Source organism: Sceloporus occidentalis, unplaced genomic scaffold (assembly GCF_023333645.1).
Source record: "Sceloporus occidentalis isolate IW3139 unplaced genomic scaffold, rSceOcc1.0.p SCAF_4, whole genome shotgun sequence".
Taxonomy (NCBI): Eukaryota; Metazoa; Chordata; class Lepidosauria; order Squamata; family Phrynosomatidae; genus Sceloporus; species Sceloporus occidentalis.
The window spans coordinates 182,870,551-182,896,140 of record NW_028316984.1 but is presented as its reverse complement, the minus strand read 5'-3'; the positions used below and the strand labels follow the sequence as shown (position 1 = coordinate 182,896,140).

Below are 25,590 nucleotides of genomic sequence, written 5' to 3'. Positions count from 1 at the left end.
ATATTTAAAATTTTACATTTTAATGCTGATGGGATTTTTAAATGTTAAGATTCTGCATGGACATTTTACTGCTAGTTTCTTAATCGAAGTCAGGAGATAGGGAGCAGGCTGTGAATTTGTGTTGTTCTCCTAAGAACAAGTTTCCTCACCCTTCCCTTGGTGTAAGCTTTAACTATAGCTGAACGTTGCATCTACTGCACAGAACACCTGTGCTAACTATGGTTACTGGTCACATTTCCTACCTTGGATTTAAACCCACCATTTGAAAACACTAGAGAGCCCGATTAAGAAGTAAGTCTAATTAGTGTTCAGCATATAGGGTATGTCTGCAGATGAAACTGCAAAGCCAACATACATACAACAAAGATGTGTGTGGACAGGGACTAGGAGGAGAAGGTAAAGAATCTGTATAAATTGTTTCCAGTGTCTAAATCATTAGTAGTGTTACCCCTTAAGAGGGGCTATGTGACTTGAGGAATGGACTTCAAGATTTATCCCTATTACCTATTATTCTTCAGGAATGTGTCCTATATCCATTAGGGTTAAACACATATGCACTAACTGCATCCAGACAACTGCTTTTCAAAATAATGCTAGATTTCTGTGCATATCTTAAAAATTACCTTCAAGCAAAGCATTGGGTGGGGTCAGCAATTGCTGTACCCACAGCTCACCACAATTTATTACATTATACCTGTATTGCTCAAGGCATGACTCTGGTATAAACACTTAGATGGGCAATGTGTGGCCCTCCGTAAGAGAAGACTGCAATTCCCTTCATCTCTCATCACTGGTTATGGAGGTTAGAGCTGCTGGTTTTTGCAATTCAACAACATCTCGAGGGCTATACATTGCCCACCTTCATCCCAAAATGGACCAAAATGTCAAACTATGTACATTCTGTTCTGGAGAATATATAATTTGCAACTTTGGTGGGAATTACATGCTAATGCTGCATATTAATCTTTTTCTATTAAATATCTAGCCAGAATTACCATGCAGGCCACTCTTTCACATCAGGTAAGTGGAACCAAGCTAGTGAATGGCTTCTGTTATATGTGTGTTTTGGCTTCTCCTTTTTTAAACACTATTCTGGCAGATTGATCTGAACAGTGGCATGCACTAATCATTCTGAATAGCAAGACAGAAATGTTATACATATATCAAAGACAAAGAAAGAGTAACAGATGGCAAGTGTTTTAGTATAATAGAGTCAAATAAGGGATATCAGTTTAAGGAGGTGAAGCCACAGAATACAAGGATGAGAGGATAATTATTAAAGCAATCTTAGGGAACATGAGTGCAGTATTCTTATAATATGGCTGTAACAGCTTGCTAACAGCACTGGGGAGATAGAACCAACAGTTTGCAGAATGGCATAAAACTTTAAAATAAAGTCTGCAAGTTACTTCCAGAAGAGGCAGCAGCATTAAAGTTACACGTGACTTGTTTAACAAATTGTTCCCCAATAACAGAACTACAAGCAAATAAAAATTCAGTTTAAAGTTCAAAAATATAAAACTAAGATGCAGTAGATGAATGTGAAATTAGGAATAAAAATTAGGAATAAATACAACACAAATTTATTTGCTCTTGAGAAGCTATAAAAGGAATGAAGTGTGCATAGATTACAACATAGTTATATGTTAGTTATTAACAAGCACTCCCACACTGTACATTCACTAATCCTAAATAGACAATAACATAATGCATTAAAAGCACTGAATTATCTGTTAGCCATTGCAATTTGCTTCTTGTCAACTCAGGTTAAGTCTATGATCTACCAGAGACAATTAGGTAGTGAACAAGCACTGTAATACCATTCTAGAACAAAATGCTTCTTTAGACACATATTCAAAATGCTTCTTTAAACACACACTTTAGACACACATTCTGAACAAACTATAGAGCAGCTGCTATCACAGGGCTTCTCAGCCAAATTGCCAAGCAACTATTAGCACACAATGAGACATTCATGTGTTGCCATATAGCTCTCTTAACATTTCTATCTTTTTATGATCATTAATTTGACCAGCTCTACCTAAATAAATAAATAAATAAATAAATAAATAAGGAAAAATTAATTAGCATTAAATTCTACAGGTTTAGAACCCTGTAGATAGCCTGCAAGAACTTTGGTTAGAAGAAGATACTCGCTTAATATTGTTCAAGGAACATGTTGCCTCTGTAGAGACAAACTCCTCTGGCTCTGTAAATAGGCTTGCTTAGAGAGCTATGAGGTTTCAGAAGCAAGGCCTACCTACCTTTGCAATGTGTCACACGACGCTTCCCTTGTGGTTACAGAGACAGAGATAGAAGTGCTAGATAAAGATGCATTCAAGAACAGTCAGGCTTACCTAAATCCCTGTGCTAAGGATACTCCAGCTGTATTCTTTTATGTACCATTCAGGTAATGCCATTGTTTGCTCACACAAACACTATGAAACTTTCCCAGATATGTACTTACATGGCCAGTGCATGAACAGGATGATCCTAGACTGATTATCATGTAACAGTCTATGGTAACTCTAATTTAGTCTCCAAACTACAATTTGGGCAGTTACCAGAGTATCCCTCTTCTCCCACCTTCCATAGGAAACTCTAGAATGCTATCCCAAGTTGTGATTTGGGAGAGCAGAAAAATGATGGGCCTTTCCAGTTCAGATGTATGATTTTTCAAGATCTGAGGAGGCCAGTTGATGAGTGGGGATTTTGGAGGTTTCTCATTCATAGAGTCACCATAAGTCAAAGTTGACTTGACAGCAAATAACAACAATTCAGATATTAATTGTCCCAAAGAGTTTTCCAACAACATGTTTGCAAAATAAGGCCACTTGCAAAACACAATATTGCTTCAGATGCCATGCTGGTGTGTTTATCTGATGTTTTTATGCTTCTGTATTCTTTTTATTATATTGGTTTTCTATTTTATATACTGTCCCATATTACATAACAAATTGTATTGTATGTCTCTTGCAAACTGTCCTATGTTTAGGATGAAGTGCTGGTGGAAATACTTTGAATAATAATAGAATCGTGATTTGGTGTTATGTCTATACCATCTCATAACAACCACTTCCACTGCAGGGATGAAAGCTAAAAATGTCTGCATTAATTTGAGGGCCAATGTGATGGGTACTGCTGGGGCACTATGCAGGCATGGGTATCACACTGCAAAGGGAAAAGAAAGATTTCTCTCCACAGGAGCTTTGTCAGTATGGGTCTATTAACTGAATGCAAGTGCTTTTAGTAAGATGCTATTCTATTGTTTTTGTTCTTGTCTTTTAAAGTATATTCTAAATGGTGTTAATTCTATACATAGATTAGTTACATTTCAATGTATTATTTTGTATGTTTTTATATACCTGTGGGGGTTTGTACTCCTTTTAATTGCTGTAAGCCACCCTGAGCTGCAGTTTGGCGAAAAGGTGGTATACAAATGAATATAATAATGATCAATGATGTTGATGTTGATGGGTTACTACTTAACAGTCGGTTGTGTCCAAAGACATCTGTCAGCAGAACAGACACAGTTGGTAGAACAGATTCCCTGTCTCTGCAGCCCACTACTCAAAAGCTTTGTGGGAATCTTAAGAGCACATGTGCAGTATTGGGGGAGGAGGAGGAGGCAGGGATGAAGAGAGCAAAAAAAATGTTGTGTAAGCAGATATCCATAATGAATCCTAATGTTACAGTAGAAAGTAAAAATAAAGTGGTTTTGAAACAGAAACCAAGAAATATTTTATTATTCTTTTAAAAAATAAATAAATCTCTAATTGATTTGAAAGAGTGATTTCTCTACCTTAAATCTAAAATTCAAGATTAGGCTCGTGTGAACTAAACAATTTATATTTAACATGTCCAGGAAAGTTTATAAAAAGGGACAAACTGAGATGTTACTTGGATATATGCATATTCCTAACCTCAAGCTACCAAAATAATCAGAAATTTGGAGCAGGCAGCACTCACAGGAGATGATCAGAAGATTGAGAAGAAGGCACTTCTTCCTCCAGAGGATTCCCTAATCTCATCCCAAGCAAGGTCAACTTCCAGTTTTGTAGTCAATTAGGAGGGGGATTAAATTTTGCTGGAGAAACCTTTTATAAGCAAGAATCAGCAGGCAGAATAAGCACCCTCTCCTGCCTACCAGTTCTCCCCTGGAAATGTCCTCCCAACAAGCTGACATGGGCTTGAGTTAAATATATCTACAAATAAAGTGGACAGAAATTATGATTTTTTTTAAAAAAAGAACATAACATTAATTTATTCTCATATAAAATTATTGAGAAAATCACTGGTTCATACACAAGAGAAAACAAAACCACACTATCCACTAGGGAGGGACAGCTTGTAGCTCTCCTGACGTTGTTGGGATGTAGCACCCACTAGCCCTCACTGCTATAACCAAGATCCAGAAAGCCACAACTTTCCCATCCCCAATTTAGAAGGATGATTCATTTAGTAGAATAATTCACATGTTTTAAAATTACTTTTGGTCTAACATAGTGATTAGCAGGACACAACTAGCACTCTATATAGGTTTTCATCTCTTGTCTTATTCATGCTTAACACTGAAAGGCTAATTTCACAATTAAATATAGGAAGCATCTTTCTATGAATCAGACCATTAATTCGTCCATCTTAGAACTGTCTACAGTGATGGCCAGCAGTTCTCCTGGTTTTTAGGCAGGGATCTTCCCCTATCTGGGGATGTCAACTTTTTGTATGCAAAATGTGTGCTTCACATTGAGCTGTAGTCCTTTCACAGATTGTTCAATTGCTAAGGGCTAAGGGTACTACATACCAATGTTTCTTGTTCTCTTCCTTATAAACTTTCCTGGACACTTCATTATCGTTTAAGGCATGATAACCATTACTGCAAGCAGCTAAAGGTGTTTTAGCATGGACCTGCAAAATCATAGTTCTGGACCATATTATACTGTGGACCAAATCATCAAGCTGGTGCCTTTACCAGTATTGATCAATGGCCTAGGTATACCAATTTTAAAACTGAATGTGCCAAATTAGAAAAGAATTGTGTAGATCCATGCAGAGTTTCACATGAAGAAACTAAGAACTAACAATGGTGGATGAAGGAGAAACATAATTGATGACTTAGAATATAAATCTCTTGTATAGCTGAGGAAGAAAAGGGAGTAAGGCAACAATAACAACAAAAAGAACCTGTTTAGCAAAACTTTGTACTGTATATTCTTAAACTGGTTCTTTTTGTTGTTATTGTTGCCTTATTCCCTTTTTTCCCCTCAGTCTAGACATTTTAGTAAAAAAACCAACACAAAAAACCTGGGTCAACTTATCCACAAGCCAATGTAAGTAATGTACCTTAACTCTAATCAAAAAGGATTGCCTCTTCTCCTACTAGAGTGGCAAAAGCTAAGAGCTTAGTCTGTCCCAGGAGAACTTACCAAGCACCAATATCCTCTACTCTCTCTGTTGTGGCACCACTTCTTGCCTTTTGAATGCCTGGACAGAAAAATAATGACTGCAGTGGCTATTTGCTGCTTCCCTCAAAAAAGCATCAACAGAATAGAGGGGGTTGGTGCTTCTTTTAGGTTTTCCTGGGACAGAATAATCTCTCTTTTGCCACTCTACTCAGAGAAGGGGATGGTTCCTTGTTTGAGAAGAGTTAATACTGTATCTTAACTATTGCCTTTACATCCTTTTTGACATGTCTGTGTTTTCTTAGCCCTGTATGTGCCTAGTCACCTCCCCAATACATCACAAAGCCACCATTTACTATAGTTCCTTTCTTGTCCATCAAACCATTACGGCTGCCATAATTCCTTAAGTTCTTTGCAATTATTTTCCCTTGCTTTGTCTTTTACATCTTTTCTTACATGCCCTTAAGTTTTATCCTCACCTTATCCATGGATCATATCAAAATCCATAATTTTGGCCCCAAAACCTGCCCTCAACTTACTTGACGTATAAGTCAAGTCAACCTATGCATGAGTATATATGGTACTGCTTTTTCACCATTCTTCCAAACAGCTCAGAGACAATGAACTGTGGTAGTTTTCTCCTAGTAACAAATGGAATTACAGCAGGTACCAACAAATCACTTCTTCATTTTTCAGACATGACAAGTGAATGTCTAAATCTATCCAAAATTCCTGGAACAGATTTATGGCTCTGTACATTCCTTTTACTAAAAGGAGGTTAAAAAAATATAAATAAAAGCATAGCTTAGTAAGCTTACTATTATGATTTATTTAAATGGTGTCTTGTCATGTGTTAACTGCTGTAAAGTAGACTAATTCATAGTATAGGAATCACTAGTCAGCTATGCTCAGAAAAAGGTCAGGATATTCCAATTGATCAGAAAAAAAGTCAGAATATTCCCAAAACATTTTTTGCAAGAATAGAGAAAGCAAAACAATTACCTGCACTGAACATTGGTTCCTTAGGCTTGCTGTGAAAATAATTAAGAAAGATCTTTTTAAAAACATTGATCAGATTAACTTTCCTCCCAAGCCCTCCTTTCGTTGATTACCCACCACATCTAGTTTGCTTTTCTTATTCACCATGCTGTCAAATCATGACACTTATTCTCATATAAAACGGTAGAAATTTGTCTCTTCTAGTGCTGTCAGGCTCTTATGTTTCCCAGTCTTGGTACCACAGGCTTCTCTAGTTTTTCTGCATCACATCACAGTCACTTCTCTTCTATCAAAAATTACTGGTCTTCTTCGCAGCCTCAATGCAAGTTTTCAATCCTCTTCTGTATTGAGTACAAGTTCTGTGTCCTCATCATTAATATGCTACATAGCCTCCCCTGATGTAACCTTTCCTCTTCTTTCACATTAGCCCCCTTTGTTGTGATAGCTTTCAGACTAGTATGTGGTACCATGTCTCTTTCTTCTACCTAGTCCCTGTCAAAACTCACCATTTTCCATTCCTTATATATGTTTCCCACTGAGGTTGAATGGAACTTACTCCCCAATGAATGTAAAAACAACTGCTTTTTGTCTAGGTGTCTGTAACTAAGAGTGGGAGTGCCCCAAAATGTTGAATGTTTAAAGCAAGGGGTGATGCAAGAATTCTGAAAGACAATTCACTTGACTACAAGATGATTAAGAGCATCATTTCCCATCAGCAGAGCAGACTTTTCTGCTAGGTTCACTGGACCTTCTCTCAACTTCCATCACCTTTCCTAAGGTAAGACTTTTTGTCTCTGGTAATGGGCAAGAAGATCAGGAATTGATACTGTACTATGCCTGGGATAAGTGGGCTGGCTTCTTTGAGCATCTCCACTCTGAATTATTGCACCATCCTTATCTGTGACTGCATTCATTTGCATGCACAGTTAGCCTCCCCATCTCTCATTTCTCACCTTTTGTATTCTCTCTGGGGATTGGGGGGGGGGGGGCTGAGACCTGCTCTTTGTAAAGTTCTATGTACATGGAATTCAACATTATTTTAATAAGAACAACAATTGAACAAATGTAGGTAGCTTTGAAAGCAAAGTGGTTGTAACAACAGGTGTTCCCATTACCTTTCACTGTTCTTTTTACCACTCGATGAACTGCTTGTAGATCCAGCTCGATTGCGGCTGCCTTTGGAATCTCCATAGCTTTCTCTTCGACCTCCAGGAGACACACGTTCAGCTGAGTTGGTTCTTTTGACAGTGCTAACAGAAGAGTAAAGATATCCATGTATGTATATCATGCATGATTTTGAGTGAACACATCCGGTTCTTCAAAGGTAAAAACAGTAATCTATCTTGAGCTGGAATTACTAATTCATTTTTTGGAAAGAGAGGGAAGCATGCAGAAATGTGTGTTTATACTAATGCAAATACTTTATTTTTCAATTCAAGATTCTAGGATTTGTAAAACCAGACTTTGCTGTTTTAATAAGGAAAGCTGCACTAGGGAGCACTCCTTCCCATCTTTTCCATTGCCACTGGTTAAGTTGCTTGATTACTGTGGTGAATACAGGAGGGAATGAAGGAGTAGTGGAAGCAGCAGAGTGGGTACTTGTGATTTGATACAAACAGACCCTGCTTAATTAGAACCTACTTACAAATAACTAAATAGAGGCACCCACATTTAGAATTTCTCCATTTAATCTTTCACAACACCCTTAGTCCAAATTGCTATTCTTCAACAAACCCACTCATCAATAGCAGATGGGATAGAATCTCTTTGATCCTTTGACAAGCAAGGATGCTCAGGAAGAAAAACTATATTATGAGCAGCTAAATGAGGCTACCGAAAAGCTCTGTATATTCTTGGTACAAAGCTTTCTCATTCTGAATGGCATCTGCAAGACTTTCTTCTCTCCAGCAGCTTTCTAGGAATGCTATCAATTTGTTTGGTAGGCTGAGGAAGCAGGGGTGGGGAGAAGCAGGAGCACTGCCATATTAATGCCACTTTCTTTCCAGTCTTGCTCACTGCTCATGTGCACAGCTGCTTCCCACAGTGCAGTGTTTTTCCATCTCATCTCCAGCAATACCCTTCTCCTGGAACACTTCACCACCAGCTGTTAAATAATCTTTGGAATCACAGCCACCAACTTTCATTTTCCCTCTAGGAATATATTCCTTCCAAATATCATTCACTTTCCAAGTTCCTGCCCCACTATATTCCAGCCATAGGCAGATTTTTTTAAGAACTTGGTGGGTGTGTTTTATAAATTGGGCAGCGTGAACAGACAATTTCAAAGCTCCCTTGAATTTCTCATGTATTGTCCTCCAGGGGTCAATTAAAAATAATTTTAAAAATACTGGTTCATGGAAAGAAGAAGTTCATGAAAGGGAGCTACTGCAGGAAAATAAGAAAAATGTGTGATGGATTTCATTGAAAAAGAGGGACAGACTGTCTTCTAGCCTTTTTAATCCTGGGTTTGAAAACAGATGTTTTTGGGGGCTTACCAAATAAGTGTGGGGAAATGTTCAAATTTGTCTGAAAGAGACCTTTGAGATTTATGGGACAATGATACCAGCACATTAGCTCTTATCCAGAATTCTATGGGAAGGTGCTACATGCTGGGTTGAAAGTGAAAAGCACCTTGCATGTGTTCAAAGACACCTTTACCATATTCTTGGTGGCTAGCACAAATATTTTCAGGCTGTTAAACCTGGATATAGGCTGTGGATCTCAATGCCCGTACGATGACAAAATAAGAAGTGGCTCATCTTATAAGAGTATAGACAAGAGTATAGCTAGTTTTAATACTTTACACTAAATTTGGTTAAATGCATTATGATCCAAAGTAGGGTTACTAAATATAATCATATGGTTAATTACAGTGTACCAATGCTTTGTATTGCTCTCATCTGGATTGCTTTTTTCTTTGGTCTGATTGGGTTGGGGGGTGGTGGTATATGGTTTGTTTTTTAGCTGCAACCCTTGCCCTCAGGAAACTAGTCTGAAAAGCAGAGGAATTTTAAAAATAATTTCTAATACTGCTTGAATAGTAAGGCACAATATATACTTGACTATAAATCGACCTTATGTATAAGTTGAGGGCAGGTTTGGGGGCCAAAATTAGGGATTTTGATACGACCCATGGATAAGTCAAAGGTAAAAGATAGAGTTTCAGCACCCTTTCTTCCCTTCCGCAGCCCAACTGTCCCCTCGGCAGGTGGCTGGACTGGGGAGGAATTTTAAGGGGCAGGCACCTGCCCTTCTTCACCCTCTGCAGCTTGGCTGTCCCCTTGGGAGACATCCAGGCAATGCACAAGGCTTCCTTCTCCTCTCCAGCCCAGCTGTCTCCGAAGGGACAGTCATGCTGGGGATGAGGCTTCAGGGGTGAGCTCCTTATTAATCAGGAAAGCTCCCTGAAGCACTGGAAGGGAGGTGGGGGAGTTGCACACATGGACTTCTCTCTCCCTTTCTCCGATGCCTCAGAGAGCTTGCCTGAGCAATCTGGGGCATCAGAGAAGGGACAAGAGCAGTATGCGCATGTCCCCCGGCTTCCTTCCAGTGCCTCAGAGAGCTCAGGCAAGCTCTCTCAGGTATCAGAAGCAAGGCAGGGGACTCACATGCATGCTTCTCTCCCACCCTCCTCAGAGAGCTTGCTTGAGCTCTCTGAGGTATCAGAGGAGGAGCGAAAGCAGCACATGTGAGTCCCCAGCTTCCTTATGATGCCTCAGAGAGCTCAGGCAAGCTCTCTGAGGCATTCAGGAAGGGAGAGAGAAGTGCACAGGCGCTTCTCTTCAACGGCTCCTTGCCACCCTGTAATTGGCCCAGCTTATTCAGTTGCAGGGTGGCAGGGCACACATGCTCAGCTTCTACCCCCTCCCTGCCACCCTGTAACTGAGGTGGGGGGCTATTTCCAATTTTTCCACATTCGCAGGAGTCCTTCACCCCTAACTCCTACAAAAATGGAGTGACGGCTGTATATACAGTATTCTTGAAATAGGCATGTGACCAGAGAAGACCTGAGGTAGACAGATAACATTATCAAGTTTGGATCTTCTGAGTTAATTCAGAGACAGCTGGTGACTCTGGTAAGACCATACATTTTCTCTTAGTTATGCTTTGCAACTTGGACCTTGAGAAAAACCAGCCAAAATTTTCTAGTAAGTCTGAAAACCACACAACAAGCAAGATTCAATTTCAAGAATACAGATTACAACATTCATAAACAAAGGTATTTGGATTATCGAGGCATCTTTAATAAGAAGCAAGAAAGGTCAGTATAGATATAGTGAAAATAATGTTAATACTTCCTAAAAGTAAAAAGTACTTTAATTCCTAAAGTAAATGTTAAAGTGTTGGTTAGGATTACATACTATTAATAGAGCACAATGCTAATTTCATCATTAACTACAAGAGACAGACATGAATAGAGTACAATACTAGTAAGAATCCCTCACCTTAAAGCAGTTTTTTTCAGTTTGCATGCATTGAGAAGACTCACAGACCTGCTTAATCCATGAATGAGAAGTGCATAAACAAAGCAGAATAAAAGTGAATGCAATAAAATAAGAACGTAAAGACAAAGAACATTGATAAAAAAGTTACAATACAAGACATATACATTACATGCAGTCAGCATATTATGTGAAGCAGGATTAAGGAACGTTATTTAACAGTTCCTTGATCAAGTATTGTAACAAGTCAAGCTAACTACTTGCTGAGGGCTCCACAAACAGTTTGCAAAGCACTTTCACACATAATTTTAAGCAAAGTATGTAGATATCTCAGGATTTTGTTTTGAATTAAAAAAACAACAACAATGAAAACAAACAGCTGTAGTGAACAGAGGACAAACGGTATCAATACTAGAGTAGCAAAGAAAAAAACATGATGTAGAGAGTATAAGTTATACACACAAAGAGACACACATATAATGAATGATAGTGTATAATTATTTGCAGTACCAGACATTCCAAATATCTTACATTATGTCAGGCAAGAAATGAAGCCAATACTCTCCCATCATTATAGCTAATAACAAAATAGAGGTCCCTGAAAACAGTGAGATGAAAATAGGTCCACTTTATAAAAAAGCAAAAGTATTTTTAAAAAATCTCAACAGCACACAAAGAACATTTCTTAAGACAGGAAATTTTGTCCTACTTTTGGATAATCTGCACAGTTCAAACCAAGGGAAAGGTGACAGTACTGTTTCCTAGGACTATATTGCAACTCCTTCCACTTGTGCAATCTGCATTATTAAACACATTGGGAAAATTGATCTAAGCAAAATGGATGGCAATTCAGTATTATTATCAATTATTTGATTGGTAAGACTCGCTCTCAGATGTCAATGAACTCTTTTTCTTTTAGACATACATGGAGAATTATTTAGACTTTAGGGTTCTCCTTAACAGGAGCCCTGGTGGCGCAGTGGTTAAATGCCTGTACTGCAGCCATTCACTCAAAACCACAAGGTTGCGAGTTCAAGACCAGCAAAAGGGCCCAAGCTCGACTCAGGCTTGCATCCTTCCGAGGTCGCTAAAATGAGTACCCAGACTGTTGGGGGCAAATTAGCTTACTTGCTGTTCATCGCTATGATCTTTGGAATAGCGGTATATAAATAAAACAAATTATTATTATTATTATTATTATTATTATTATTATTATTATTATTAACACGATTATCTATTTCATATTTATTCTGAACTATGAGTAAATAAAATTCCAGGCAGATTTTTTTTTTTAGCTCAATCCACTTGTCAATTTCAAACTAAGGCTCCACATTTTCCTTAGACTTTCCCTTTATCAGGCGCACACACACACTTACAAATGCCCATGTACTCCCTCCATCCCCGATTGGTAGGGGACAATCCAGCCTGGCCAATATTGTCTCCTACAACTGGGAGAAGGAAGGGAGTACACGGGCATGTGTACAGTATGTGTGTGCGCATGTGCACATTCAACAGAGAGGGAGGGAGGAGGATTTGGACCATACACAGATGGTTATGGGAGCGGAAGGCTCAAATTACAGATCACCTGAAAGTGAAAATGCTGAAGACAGCAACATCATCCTTATTTTATTCCCTCCATACACTGGCAGAAGCTCAGGGAAAGCATAATCATCCAGATTTGTCCCTGTCCCCCACCAATCCCCTCAGACCAGAGTAAGAGCTTCTTCTTCACAATTTGATTCCACATTACTGGAAAACGTGTATGTGTGAGCTTCAGGGTTTTGATTCACTCTTCCCCATGAGGCTGACACTATAATAAACAGTTGCCTCATTTTATATTTCATCTCATTTGATGTGGGGACCATTGGTAATCAATATATCTTTAAATAAGAACTGAATACTTTAAAGTTCCTCCACACAAAATCTGGGAACTACTTGGTGGCATTTCTTTTAAACCTAATTTGTTTCCCACCAGATAACATTCCAGGCGCCTAAGGAAAGCATCTGTAGTTCAAATTCATATTAACAATATTTGCCTAGAGCCGTTGAATTAAAACCTATAAAAATGCCATTAAATTCTGGCGGAATGTGCTACTTCAAACTCTGATGAACCACATTTCCCTAGAGCCACTGAATTAAGAACTGCACTAAGTGCCATTAAAATCTGGAGGCATGTATGTCTTCTTACTCTTCTGTTAAAGTCAATGATTCAGAAGTCACATGTGCTGGTTTATGATAACAACTTTGACAGCAACCTGTGCTGAGCCAGAGCACTGTTCTTCCTAGTTCAGTTTTGTTTGCACTATATGCATTTAGTGCAATATAATTTCTCTTAAAACTCATTCTGCTTCTCTTAGATTTCAAACAGAAATTATTCACAGTCCTACCTGTCAGGGTCTGAACTTGGGGTCCTATTTAGGGCCTTTCTCTTGGGACTACTGAGATATGGCCCCATCCCAAATCAGAGACTGAACACAATATAATTTTTTCAGTACTCCAAAGAATCTACTGCAGTTGGGTCAGCTTCATCCTGGTACCATAGATTTAGGCGTGCTATGTCATAAACTGTACAATGTGTATACCTGCATTTATTTCACTGTGTGTGCAAGCATCAAGGATCTACAATTAGTTCTAGGTTCCCCATCCCATGGTTCAATCTGTAACATGTGAAGTTACTTAACACTTAAATAGATTTTCAGATGTTTAGGAGTAAATGATACTTCTAATTTATATGGTATACTGATTGCTCATAAATTACTCTGGAGATAAGCTGGAAAAGAGAAACATACAGCGCAATATATAAGAACTCTGTTTATAAAGAGCCATAGTGGGATGGCAACTTTTAGCAGATCCAGGTGCCAATTTAGCTGCCACTACAGTCTGCTCTCCTCAAAAATGTAAATTCTTCACCTTTTTTTTCCCTTTTAAATGGAAGTGAGCAGAGGTTCACTTCTGGAGGTTTAGAGCCTCCTTAAGCTCTAGAGGATAATCACTGTTCTTTTCAGGAGCAGCAATTCTGATCCATGATAAAAGGGGGGGGGGGGCGCAAATAGGGGCCAATGGGCCCATGCAAATGGCCATGAGAATACAAGCAGCTTGCTGGGTGTTTGATTTCCACCTTGCTCTGTAGTATTTGTCCAGATGAGCATTATTAATTTTCTTTTATTATTACCATTGGAAGTTACACACAAAGAAACATTTTGAAAAAAAGTACCATATTTCAATATGTACGGTACTACCTAACATGTAACCTCATGATTTCTTAGTCTTCCTGAAAACAGGAAGATGTGGCTAACACACAACTTCATTAATATAGAGGGGGGGAATCTCTTTTTTGAAATGTAATAAGAAAGAATGAAGAAATGTATTAAACTAATAGTAACAAAAATCCCCCTGTGTTACAGAGTGCCTCATTCCTAAAATGCAGACTGTTTTTGAAGGCCCAAATTATGTATGTACCTGTGATAGGTACACAGATTAATTAAACATGTTCTGAGAGCCAGTGCTCAGCTGTTTTTTCAGTATGTCCCATCAGCACAAGATTGGTGCATATAGGCCATGATGAACTGCAAAAGAGTCCGACCTAGAACTCAGACAAATATGACAGCTACTGCAACCATCATTTCTCTATTAAGACTGATGAAAAGATGGTCTGAGTGGGCCCAGTAGTAAAACTCCTCCTGCTTTCAAAGAAACATTTCACCCCACAATTCTAACTCCTTTTTCCTGTCACGTAACAAGCAGGAAACAAAAATATTATTACAACCAAGGATATTATTGTGTTGGTAAAGACTGTGAAAAATCATCATAAGAAAGTATGAATTTTTTGCCCATTTTCCCTACTGTATGGATTTTTGGATATACCCTTGCTAAGGTGCACACTTATTGCAAGCATTTTCCCCAAAACAATGATTTTGTATCTATGACGGAGATCAACACTGCCCCCTACAGTCAGTTACAACTAGACATTCACATCAAGGGGCTACCTTTACTTTTTAAATTCTGGAAAGTAAGGATTAGGGTATACAAATACCACTTTCAGTTCACTTATGGCCCCCAAGAACATGACCAACAAATTATGGGGGACCAACTTTTTAAAAATAAAAATTTCAAGGGTAGGTGAGATACAGGGGGCAGTACAACCCTCTGAGATTGTCCATGCAGCTTTCAACCCCTCGGCAGTTGCCCACGTTTCACTTATAAGATCAGCTGCCCACATTTGGTAAGTCATTTCTAAGAATACTTTACTCTTATTCTTAGATGGAGAAAAGAATCACAATACAAAGTGATTTGGCAAAGGAGGTCAAGGAATGTTATAGTCAATTGCCGCTAAAAAGCATGACTCATTGTAAAAGAACCCCAGAAGAAGACACTGGGCAAAGGCTAGACCAACAAAAAACAAATATAGAACCAGCTATTTTAAAAAACAACAGACGACAAAACAAGAACAAGAGCCTAAATCTGATTTTTAGCCCCAACTAGAGTATAGCGATTGAATCCAAGAAATCATATTTGTCTACAATTTAGCAAAGTGAAGCAAATGAAAGGGCAATATAGCTGTACTGTAACACCCTTCAAGCATATTTTTTTCTTTCTGTTAATTTGGTAAGAAAACAATGACACTTATTTTCATAATAGATTACAAAATCCCTAAGTAGACATTTCCTGCTTCTAAACTCAAATTACAGAGGCAAGAAAATAACAGCCTTAATTTCACACTCCTTTAAAATTCCCTGCAACAACATTAATCCTAACTAATTAATCTAGCATGAATAAAGTTAAAGATATATCTACAGTATTTCCAATTGTAATGTGGCTTAATTATCTAGAAATTTATCTTAAAAGTAATATTCAGAGAGCAAAAAATACTCAGAGGAGCAATTTTACAAGCTGAAAGCAGAGACTAGAGAGATAGGTATTTAATACCTTTTTGCTGCTGGTGATACAATTTCTTTCCTCGTTCCTGATGGTGAAGGTAGAGAGCCACTGGGTTTCTTTGGTAAAACAGTTCCATTATTAACAGTAGTCTTTAAAGGCAGTGTTTGTACTAGGGGTCTTGCTGTAAAACAAAGATAAAAGAGGGACTGAAAATTACAAAAACACGGATAATGACTGATCACAACAACTAAACAGGGTTTGCAGTTTTACAGCTTTACATTTGTCTCTCCACTATATTTACTATATCATGATAAACAAAGGATTACTCCATTCTGTGATCACTGACACAAGTCTATAACTTCAGAAATGGTTTCTTCAGCAGTAGTGAAAGGCAAAACTTGAGATGAAATTCTGTATGCTTTGTGCACAAATAACACCATTGTGGAATGCTTCTTCATTGGAGACCAGTGTAGAAGGCAACAGCTGCTCTCTCTTTATGCACTGTGCTGCAGATGGATTTCCAAGCGAGGCCACCTCATGCCACATGTGGAAGTATTCACTAAAATATTCTTTCCAGGAGCCCTGGTGGCGCAGTGGTTAAATGCCTGTACTGCAGCCATTCACTAGGAACCACAAGGTTGCGAGTTCAAGACCAGCAAAAGGGCCCAAGCTTGACTCAGGCTTGCATCCTTCCGAGGTTGCTAAAATGAGTACCCAGACTGTTGGGGGCAAATTAGCTTACTTGCTAATTAGTTTACTTGCTGTTCACCGCTATGATCTTTGGAATAGTGGTATATAAATAAACAAATTATTATTATTATTATTACTATTATTATTATTATTATTATTATTATTATTATTATTATTTGCTGGGAAACTGAGGAGTAGCAAGTTGGTGAATGGTTTAATTTGGCTCACAGTTGAACTGCCCTACTGATTCACATCCCTTAATGAAAATATCAACCAACATTGAATCATGTTTGTTAACTGAAATTGAAATGACGTTTAATACTACTCAACATTGTTTCATAAGACAGTAATTCTGGCTTTCAACTGATCCAGAAACTATGGTCCAAAACACACTGCAGAAATCATCCAGTTTGAGACTGCTTTAACTGCCATGGCTCAATGCTAGGCAATTATGGGAACTGTAGTTTTGTGAGACATTTACCCTTCTTGGTCAGAGCTCTTGTGCCACAACAAACTACAATTCCTAGGACTCCCTAGCACTGAGCCAGGGCAGTTAAAGCAGTCTCAAAGCAGATTACTTCTGCAGTGTGTTGGGGATTTAAGGTAGAATGGTTTTTTTACAGATTTTTCTTCAACACATAAAGTAAAACACATGCATGCATACACACACCCCAATATATCCTCACTCTTCACATAAGATTCCCAGAACAATAAAGAACAACAACAGAAAATGGACTATGATGATACCATTGTAATCATGAAGCACAGATGCTCCATTAAAACAGGTACTCCACCACTGCTAAGGAAGGGAAACTCTGTACAGTATTTAACCCACTGACAACAGTAGGGAAACCACCTACTGAGGACATGTATACTTGAGCCCTAATAAATATGGTAAGGGAGTAGGTCAGTGATGGCAAACCTTTTAGAGACTAAGTGCCCAAACTCAAAGGTGTTCTCGCTCCGGATGTTACCCGGTGCTGGGGGCTGGGACTTCTGGGGGGAGGACTTCCAGGGGTAGGACTACCCAGGAGACAGCTGAAGGCCCAGAAGGACAGGGGGAAGAAGAGGAAAAAGTGCACACCAGTTTCTACTATTCCCTCCACCCTCCCGGGCCTTCAGCAGCCTCCCCAGAGATAGTTAAAGGCACGGGAGGGTGGGATGAAGAAAAAGCTTGTGCCTGTTCCTACTCTTCTCCTTGCCCTCCTGTCTCTCCTCGTGCCCTCAGAAATGGCTTCGCATGCCAAAGAAGACACGCATGCCATAGGTTCGCCACCACGGGGGTTGGTATTTTTACACCCACAGAGCACTGACTTAGCAAGAACATGCCCCCTCAATGTATAGAGCTGTTTTAAATACTGAAGAGAATCATGGGAAACATATCTCCAGCCCACAGGGGCCTCCATATGGGCATCCAGACCCTGGAAAGCACTGAATCAAGAGAAATACACAGAGATACTCTAGCATAAATAAACATAAACCATATTTACAGCAATAATTTGATAATATATATATTATTTTGGTGGGGGGAAACAAAGTTCCCAAAGATAAACATTTCAATATGAGGTGGTTCTTCTAATTCAGTAACAGCAAATAAATAAACCACCAATAAATTCAAGATTTAACAAAGGCAACCAGAAATCCAGCAGAAGTTTAATAGACCCCCCCCCCCCCATGCCCTTCCTACACATGCCCAGCTCTCTGGTTGCTCTGACAACAGAAACATGCATGAGCTGAATACAGCATTTGTTAGAAGCAAAAGAAATCCCTTTATTAAAATGCCACTGCCCCTCTTTACTGTATATAAGATGTGGATGTCTTTTTGTATTGTCTAGGTGGTCTATAACATTTCCAAAAGGGAACTACCTTAGTTTCATTAAAAAAATGAAAATACTGTACATCAAAATGTAAGTATAGTCAAGTCCATGTTAAATGACTGCAGAAGAAAGCAGGCTGAAATTTAAAAGGTCTGCATCATCTAAAGTGGAGGTGAGACATCCAGGCTGTACAGACTGGCAGTAAGCGCCGGCTTGGGGATGGCATGGGGGCATGGCGTTTGGATGACACATGCCCCAATGCAACCCCCAAGCCGGTGTCACACCACCCGCTTGGCCACATGCCAGGTGGTGTTACGGTGCTCCTTTGGTGCGGCATTCACACGCTGCATGCCAAAAGGAGCACCGAAAAGTGCCACCACAGTGGTAAGGGCACATTTTTTCCGGCCTAAAAGTACTGTAAGTGGTATTTTGCTGCTTTCTTTTGACCTGGAAAAACATCAGATTGGGGCCATGATCACTCGCCCTATGCTAAAGTATTGTTTTTGCAACCCACACACCTCTGACCTACATTCCCACTCTATCAGACAGTAATGGAGCAATAACATCAATTCTAATCCCCTACAAGAATAATCTCTAACTTTACTGTAAATTCTTGCAAACGTTTCATGGAAATTAAGAACTGGTTAGAGCATAAAATTCATATTATATTGTTAGTCCTGCCAAGATATGATTTAGCCAGGACAAAATTACTACAAAACTGTAACATGAATGCTTCTTCTACCAAAGTATATCAAAAAATAATAACATGTCCAAAATCTTGCAAAATGAAATGCTCAATAAATGAGTGATGAGAATAAATGTAGTTGGGAAGTTAAATTATGAAATATTATTACATCAGTTTGTCTGAGGTGTAGACACATAAATTAAATAAGAAACATGTGAATATAAAAAGTTGAAATTCAATTTTGTTTTTTCTTTTCTTGACAGTCTGAAAGTGAGCTGCATGAGCAGCCTGAAAAAGGAAATAAAATTATATACCTTTGCATTACACTACGGTATAAAACTCTGAGCTGACCCCCATCCTATACTTCCATGAGCAGACCTTTCTTAATTAAAAACACTGTTTCTGCAAAACTTGTATTAAAATGTGTGTATCTCAAGCCACACTTTCAGAGAAGGAACTGTGCACTTTTCATCCTCAATTGAATTTTGGTACACCCAAATGAAGTAACCAGAACCACCTGCCCCTTTCAGGCTACCAAACATTATGTTTCGCTCAAGATACATTGGGCCACCATAAGTCACATAATGATGAAAACAGCTAACGGTAATCTTCATAATTCTCTAGCACTGTATCCAAGCCAACAGAAGATGACACCATTACAGGTGGATAGACTCAATCAAGAAAACTGCAGCCCAGAGTTTGCAAATGTGAGTAGGGCTACAAATAACAGGGTCTCTTGACAATATGTCAGTAAGCTGAAGCCAATTTGACAGCAAATAATAACAAACCTAAGTACCTTTGCTTAAAGGGAACTTGTATCTATTCGTAAATGGATAGAAGGCAATTTGTCTACACTTCGAAAACTGAAATAGCAATTAGTTGGATGAATTCCTTTCAAGAAATTACAAAAATAAAAGTTGTCTTCCTCTCCTCCCTCCTTCCAACTGTCATCTTCTGGCCTGGGAAGGAGTGAAAGGACAGGCTCTATGCCATCGGGCCTGAAGAGGAAGAGCCCTCCCCTCCCTCCTTCCAACTGTCATCTTCTGGCCTGGGAAGGAGTGAAAGGACAGGCCCAACGCCATCGGGCCTGAAGAGGAAGAGCCCTCCCCTCCCTCCTTCCAACTGTCATCTTCTGGCCTCAGAAGGAGTGAAAGGACAGGCCCAATGCCATTGGGCCTGAAGAGGAAGAGCCCTCCCCTCCCTCTTTCAAACTGTCATCTTCTGGCCTGGGAAGGAGTGAAAGGACAGGCCCAACGCCATCGGGCCTGAAGAGGAAAAGCCCTCCCCTCCCTCTTTCCAACTGTTATCTTCTGGCCTGGGAGGGAGTGAAAGGACATGCCCAGCGCTATCGGGCCTGGCCTCAATTAAGGAAAAGAGCCCTCCCTCCAGTCCACCTGCCTTGGTCCAGGCCTCAGAGGGAGAGAAGAAGGCTGGATGGACCTGATCCCTTCCCCCCCCCCCCCCCATTCCCTTCTCCTTTTGTGTAGTGTCTTTTTAGATTGTAAGCTTGAGGTCAGGGAACCGTCTATTATCCCCTCTGTTGTAAGCCGCCCGGATTCCCAGTGATTGGGCGGCATATAAATCAATCCTATTATTATTATTATTATTATTATTATTATGCAGAAAGATAAAAAATGTATAGGAACAAGTAACCTTTCCTAAAGCTTGATGAATAAGAATGTAAAAAAACCCTGAACCATCACAAAACATATTCCACTGACAGGCTTATTAGTATGCTTTACAACTTAAAATTATTTTATAAATTAAAAAGCTTTATTTATTACATACTCTGAAACAGCTAAAGAAAAAGATTTAAACATTCAAATTTTAAAAACCATTTCAATTTTTTTCTACTGTCAGTCATTCAAAAGCCATTTAACTTCAAATATTAACCAAATATAAGTAAGTATCTGCAACGATCTCAAATCTACGGTTAGTCCTACTAAAAGGAGACCCACTGAAGTCAACAGAATAAATTAAATACATCTCATTCATTTTAATGTATCTACTCAAAGTAGGGTCAACACTGGACATCCAGATATCCAACAATCAACAAAACATCTCATTCTTCAAACTGAAAGAATTCTGAAAATATGTATAAAAACAATGTAGTATAGTAAGATTTCTTGAATAAGTAACTGGCCAGGATGTGGCCTTGTATCTCTCAAAATACTTCACAGTTTATCAGTAGGCCAAGCTTCTCAGCTTCTAGGCATTAGCAAAAAAGATGGAATGCGAAACAAGTAGGGTATTGTCTGGTACCTTAGGAAAATGAAGGCTTTCACATAGTAGACAAAAGATGTTCAAGTCAAAACCCAGGTTTCATCATGGTATAGCATAACCTCCTGTCAGGTAATTATGTGTATTTAGTTTCTTTAATTGCTTTTAAAAAATCAATATTATTGCAACACATGCCCAAGTTAAAAAACAAGAAGTGAAACTGCATGGGAGTATGTATTTGGAATTAATACCTTTGGTAGGTCCTTTCTTGTTCTGCATGGCCTGTTGCTCCTCTGTAATATTCAAGCGCCTAACAACATCTGCTAGAGCTGACTTGAGCAGCTGGATGTCATCTTCCTGCATCTGAACACGTTGTTCCAGTGAAGCAATGCGATCCGTCACTTCCATGCTGCTTGCGGCAGAGGCGCTGTCATCTATTTAAAAAAAAGTTGGAAATGTACATTATAAATTCAGGAAGGTATAAAGAAACAATGACAGAATTCATTTATCCACTGTACTTCATAATTTCTGTACTACAGTGCGCCCTTGGCTTACGCGGGAGATCCATTCCGGACCCCCCCCCATGTAAGCCAAATACCATGCATGCTCAAGTCCCATTCAAGTGAAAAACAGATTGAAACTGAATCCAGACAAGACGGAGGTGCTCATGGTAGCGGCCCCGAAACCAAGAATTGGGTTGCAACCTCCAGTCCTGGATGGGGTCACACTCTCCTCCAGTGACTGTGTTCGCAGTCTGGGGGTGCTCCTTGACTCGCCGCTCCTGATGACAAATCAGGTAAATGCGACGGTCAGGAGTGCCTGTTATCAGCTTCGGCTGATACGCCAGCTGCGCCCTTTTCTGGAAGTAAGGGATCTTGAGACAGTTGTGCACGCGCTGGTAACCTCACGCCTTGACTTCTGTAATGCACTCTACATGGGGCTACCCCTGTGCTTGACTCGGAAATTACAGCTGGTTCAAAACATGGCAGCCAGGCTTGTCTCAGGAACATCTAGGAGGGACCACATTACTCCGGTTTTGAGGTCCCTCCACTGGCTGCCTATCAGCTTCCGGGCCCAGTACAAGGTGTTGGTTATCACCTTTAAAGCCCTAAATGGCTTGGGTCCAAGCTATCTCAGGGACCGCCTCCTCCCGTACAATCCTCCCCGCGCTCTCCGGTCCTCTGGGAGGAACTTACTGCAGCCTCTAAAATCTAGGCTTGCGGCGACCTTCCAGAGGGCGTTCTCTGCTATCGCCCCCAAACTCTGGAACGACCTGCTGGATGAGATCCATCAGATAACATCATTAGACAGCTTTAAAAAAGCGGTCAAGACGGATCTCTTCTGGCAGGCCTTTCCAGATTAACCATCCCGGCCCAGGTTCCCTGATTCCTCCCGTGGCCCCATCTTAGTGATGGTTGAGGATCAACAGAGGGATATGAGGGTTTTTAGTTTTTAATTATTGTTTTTATGCTTTGATATTGTGTTTTTAATATGTTATACTGTTTAATACTGTCTTAAGGGGGGGAGGGATAAAGTGTTTTTAATTGTTATATTTTATATTTTACTGTTGTCAACCACCCAGATTGGTTTGCCACAGGGCGGTATACAAATAAATATTATTATTATTATTATTATTATTATTATTATTATTGGGCTTGTGCATGTGGCGGCGCATGTGCCGTCCCTTGCGCCCCTGTGCGTAAGCTCAAAGCTGCATATAACGCAGGCCCACTGTATTCTAAATTTTAGGATTAAATTTGCTGGACTATTAGAAGAAAAGACATATTAAAATCTAGGTCTGGACTGCAGAAAACCAAGCTCATTATTTCAATTGACAGAACTTGTGTTTTGTTTTGTTTTTTAATATAGATTTAGATTATACGTAACCATTTCTTGCCTGTGAAAATCCTATTAAATTCGTGGGATCACAATAAATCAGCAAATGACATTCAATCAATAAAGAAAAGTAACATTGATTGTGTTATTTCTCCCAAACCTGTGCCCTCCAGAATTGCTGGACAACAATTTACATCATTCTCAACCAACATGGCCTTATCTGGATGGCATGAGGTTGGGAAAAGCTTATATAAAGGTCTAAAGTTAACAGGAAAGAAGGAGGGAAAGATAGGGAAAGATGCGCCAGTGTTGCAGAGTCAGCTGGTGGTCCTTAGTTTCAAAAGATGAAAAGCTTTTGACTTCCAGATATTTTGTCCCACAACTTCCATCCATGCCAGTAACTGTACAACAATCGAGAATGTTTGAAATTGTACTCCAAAACATCTGAGGACTCCAAGGACAGCATCTACAGCTTCCATTAAATTGGCCACCCTTCACTTTCTTGAAGCCCTAGTACACTGTAAAACTTTAGTCCAAAGGATTTCTCAGTCCTTTAGAGCACCCTTTCTTTGGGGTGGGTGTGTTAGTAAGGAAGATGAAGGAAGTTGAAGAGGGTTCTGATTCTGGTGGAAGCAGTGGGATTCAGCTGAAGTGATTTACCTCTGAAAACAGGTAGTACCCCAACTAAAGGGTTTCCAAGACATTGCGGATTGGGGTGCTGGGAAATGATAGCTGCAGTGCTCTCCCGGTTGCAAGGTATGTTGAGACAAGCAGCTGTGGCAGGACCACAAGGGGTCTCTCCAGCTGTTCTTTTCTCCACATCTTGTGACCAGGAGAGTGCTGCTGTCATCATTTCCAGACTCCAGATGTCCTTTTCCCCACACCTTATGACCAGGAGAGTACTGCTATTATCATCATTTTGCAGTGGCCTAATTCACAGCATCTCAAAAACATTTTGGTTGGGGCACTACCTGATACAAGAAGTAGTGCCTCTTGTATCAGGTAGTGGGGGGCAGCAGTGGTAAAAGTAACTATGATAATGGAGCTTTTGTTTTTGTAGCTATGTTGGCCCATGCAAGATCTTAGATGAAGTGAATTATTTTGCAGCAAGAGAATTTTCACTTTATTCCAAAATTCAGTGCATGTTCCAGGCCTCAAATAAAGATAGACTGATGGGGAGAGACAGATAGAATTTTCACACAGAGAAATTCTAGCAAATCTACTGCTCAGGACACCACTTCCCCACAGCTTTATTATCCGAGCTTCTAAAAATACTTGTGTTTTATTGGATAAAATACATCTATTTTGTATGTAAGAATTAATCTCCTTGAATAGTAAAGTGCTCAGTGTACTTTTAACTCAACTCATATATACTAGTAACTCAAAAGAACAGAACTTGATGAAATGGACGGTAGTCCACAAAAGCTTATGCAGTAATAACACTGGCAAGCAAATGGTGAGGATTTGATACTGAAACTGGCCCACATTTCCTAAAGTACAGTGTAAAAGGTTTCCAAGTCCAATCTAAGTGCATTTAAGAACTATTTCTATATTCTTTTACTATTTACTATACTTGTTATTTACTATTACTATATTATTTTAATTATATTCCTACATCCCTCTGGAATAAAAAATAATGAAGGGCAGTTTTAAACTGTTTTAATAAATACAAGAAAATTCTGTGCTCAGCAGTAAAATCTCTTGTAGTTTAAAATTTTGATTAACACTCTTTGGCAACCTTTTAAGATTTTCTAGATCTGAAGTTCTTCTTGAAGAGCAACAAGGGCAATACCTAAAATAATAATCTGTAGATTAATTCAGTTGGGAATAACATACAGTAGCATACGGAATAGTCTTTGATTTAGATTACATAAGAAAACAAACTCAACATTGCAATAATTCTGCTAAACTCTATATGATTTTAAATACCTCTAGCCAGTGTTTCCAATTTTTCTTAAGTACTATGGCAGAAGCATCAAGAGGGTTGCAGCATCTGGTTGGAAGCTATACTGCAGCTGATTCCAGCACTTTGCATTTATTATCTCTTATTGTTCTATTTGTCACAGTCATCTTATTTCACCATAACAAAAGCATCCCAAGGAATCATTAATTTCTCCTCTCATGTCCTACTCAGATATGACACTTAACTTGCAAAAGCTACCAAAACCACTTAGTTGAAACTGGAAGCCTACTTTAAGACATTCCAGTGTGATAAAAAGAATCATTGGTCAAGTTAGGCCTTTTCCCTCTGCATTAAAAATATTAATGTGACTGAGAAATTATATGAAAAATACATAGGTAAAAACTATCAGAAGGAAATCATTACTACCACATTAAATTGGAGAATGGTAGATTTGTAGACCACTCTTTATGGGTGTAATTCAGAAACTGTATCGGAGGCAGAGATGGCAACCTATAAGTCACCATGCACATCCCATGTGTTTCTAGTCATTTGCACAGGCCTCAATTCAAGATGAAGTTATTGTACTGGCTTTTCAGCTGGCACTAGCAAATTAAGTTTTTGTTTTTTAAAGTAGCCAACATAGGTCTACATTGCAGACCCAAGGACTGAGGTCTGCTGGAGAAGCCTTCTCCTCTTCCTACCATTGGGGTCAACACAC

The 25,590-nt window shown here is 39.2% G+C and overlaps 1 protein-coding gene across 9 annotated transcripts in view; it reads right to left on the bottom strand.

Moving 5' to 3' along the window:
• Positions 1 to 25,590, bottom strand: part of EML1 (EMAP like 1) — a 186,478-nt gene that overhangs the window by 39,644 nt on the left and 121,244 nt on the right. For 4 of the 9 annotated variants that reach the window (XM_089522520.1, XM_089522517.1, XM_089522522.1 and 1 more), the window contains exons 2-6: positions 21,385 to 21,567; positions 15,770 to 15,902; positions 10,847 to 10,894; positions 7,517 to 7,651; positions 6,405 to 6,433 (exon numbers count right to left, since the gene is read on the bottom strand). In XM_089522520.1, the coding sequence (XP_089378646.1) occupies positions 6,405 to 6,433; positions 7,517 to 7,651; positions 10,847 to 10,894; positions 15,770 to 15,902; positions 21,385 to 21,567 (528 nt within the window). Of the gene's footprint in view, positions 1 to 6,404; positions 6,434 to 7,516; positions 7,652 to 9,272; positions 9,394 to 10,846; positions 10,895 to 15,769; positions 15,903 to 19,709; positions 19,778 to 21,384; positions 21,568 to 25,590 lie in introns of those variants that run through there. The other 5 variants (XM_089522518.1, XM_089522521.1, XM_089522524.1 and 2 more) reach the window with 4 other exon arrangements.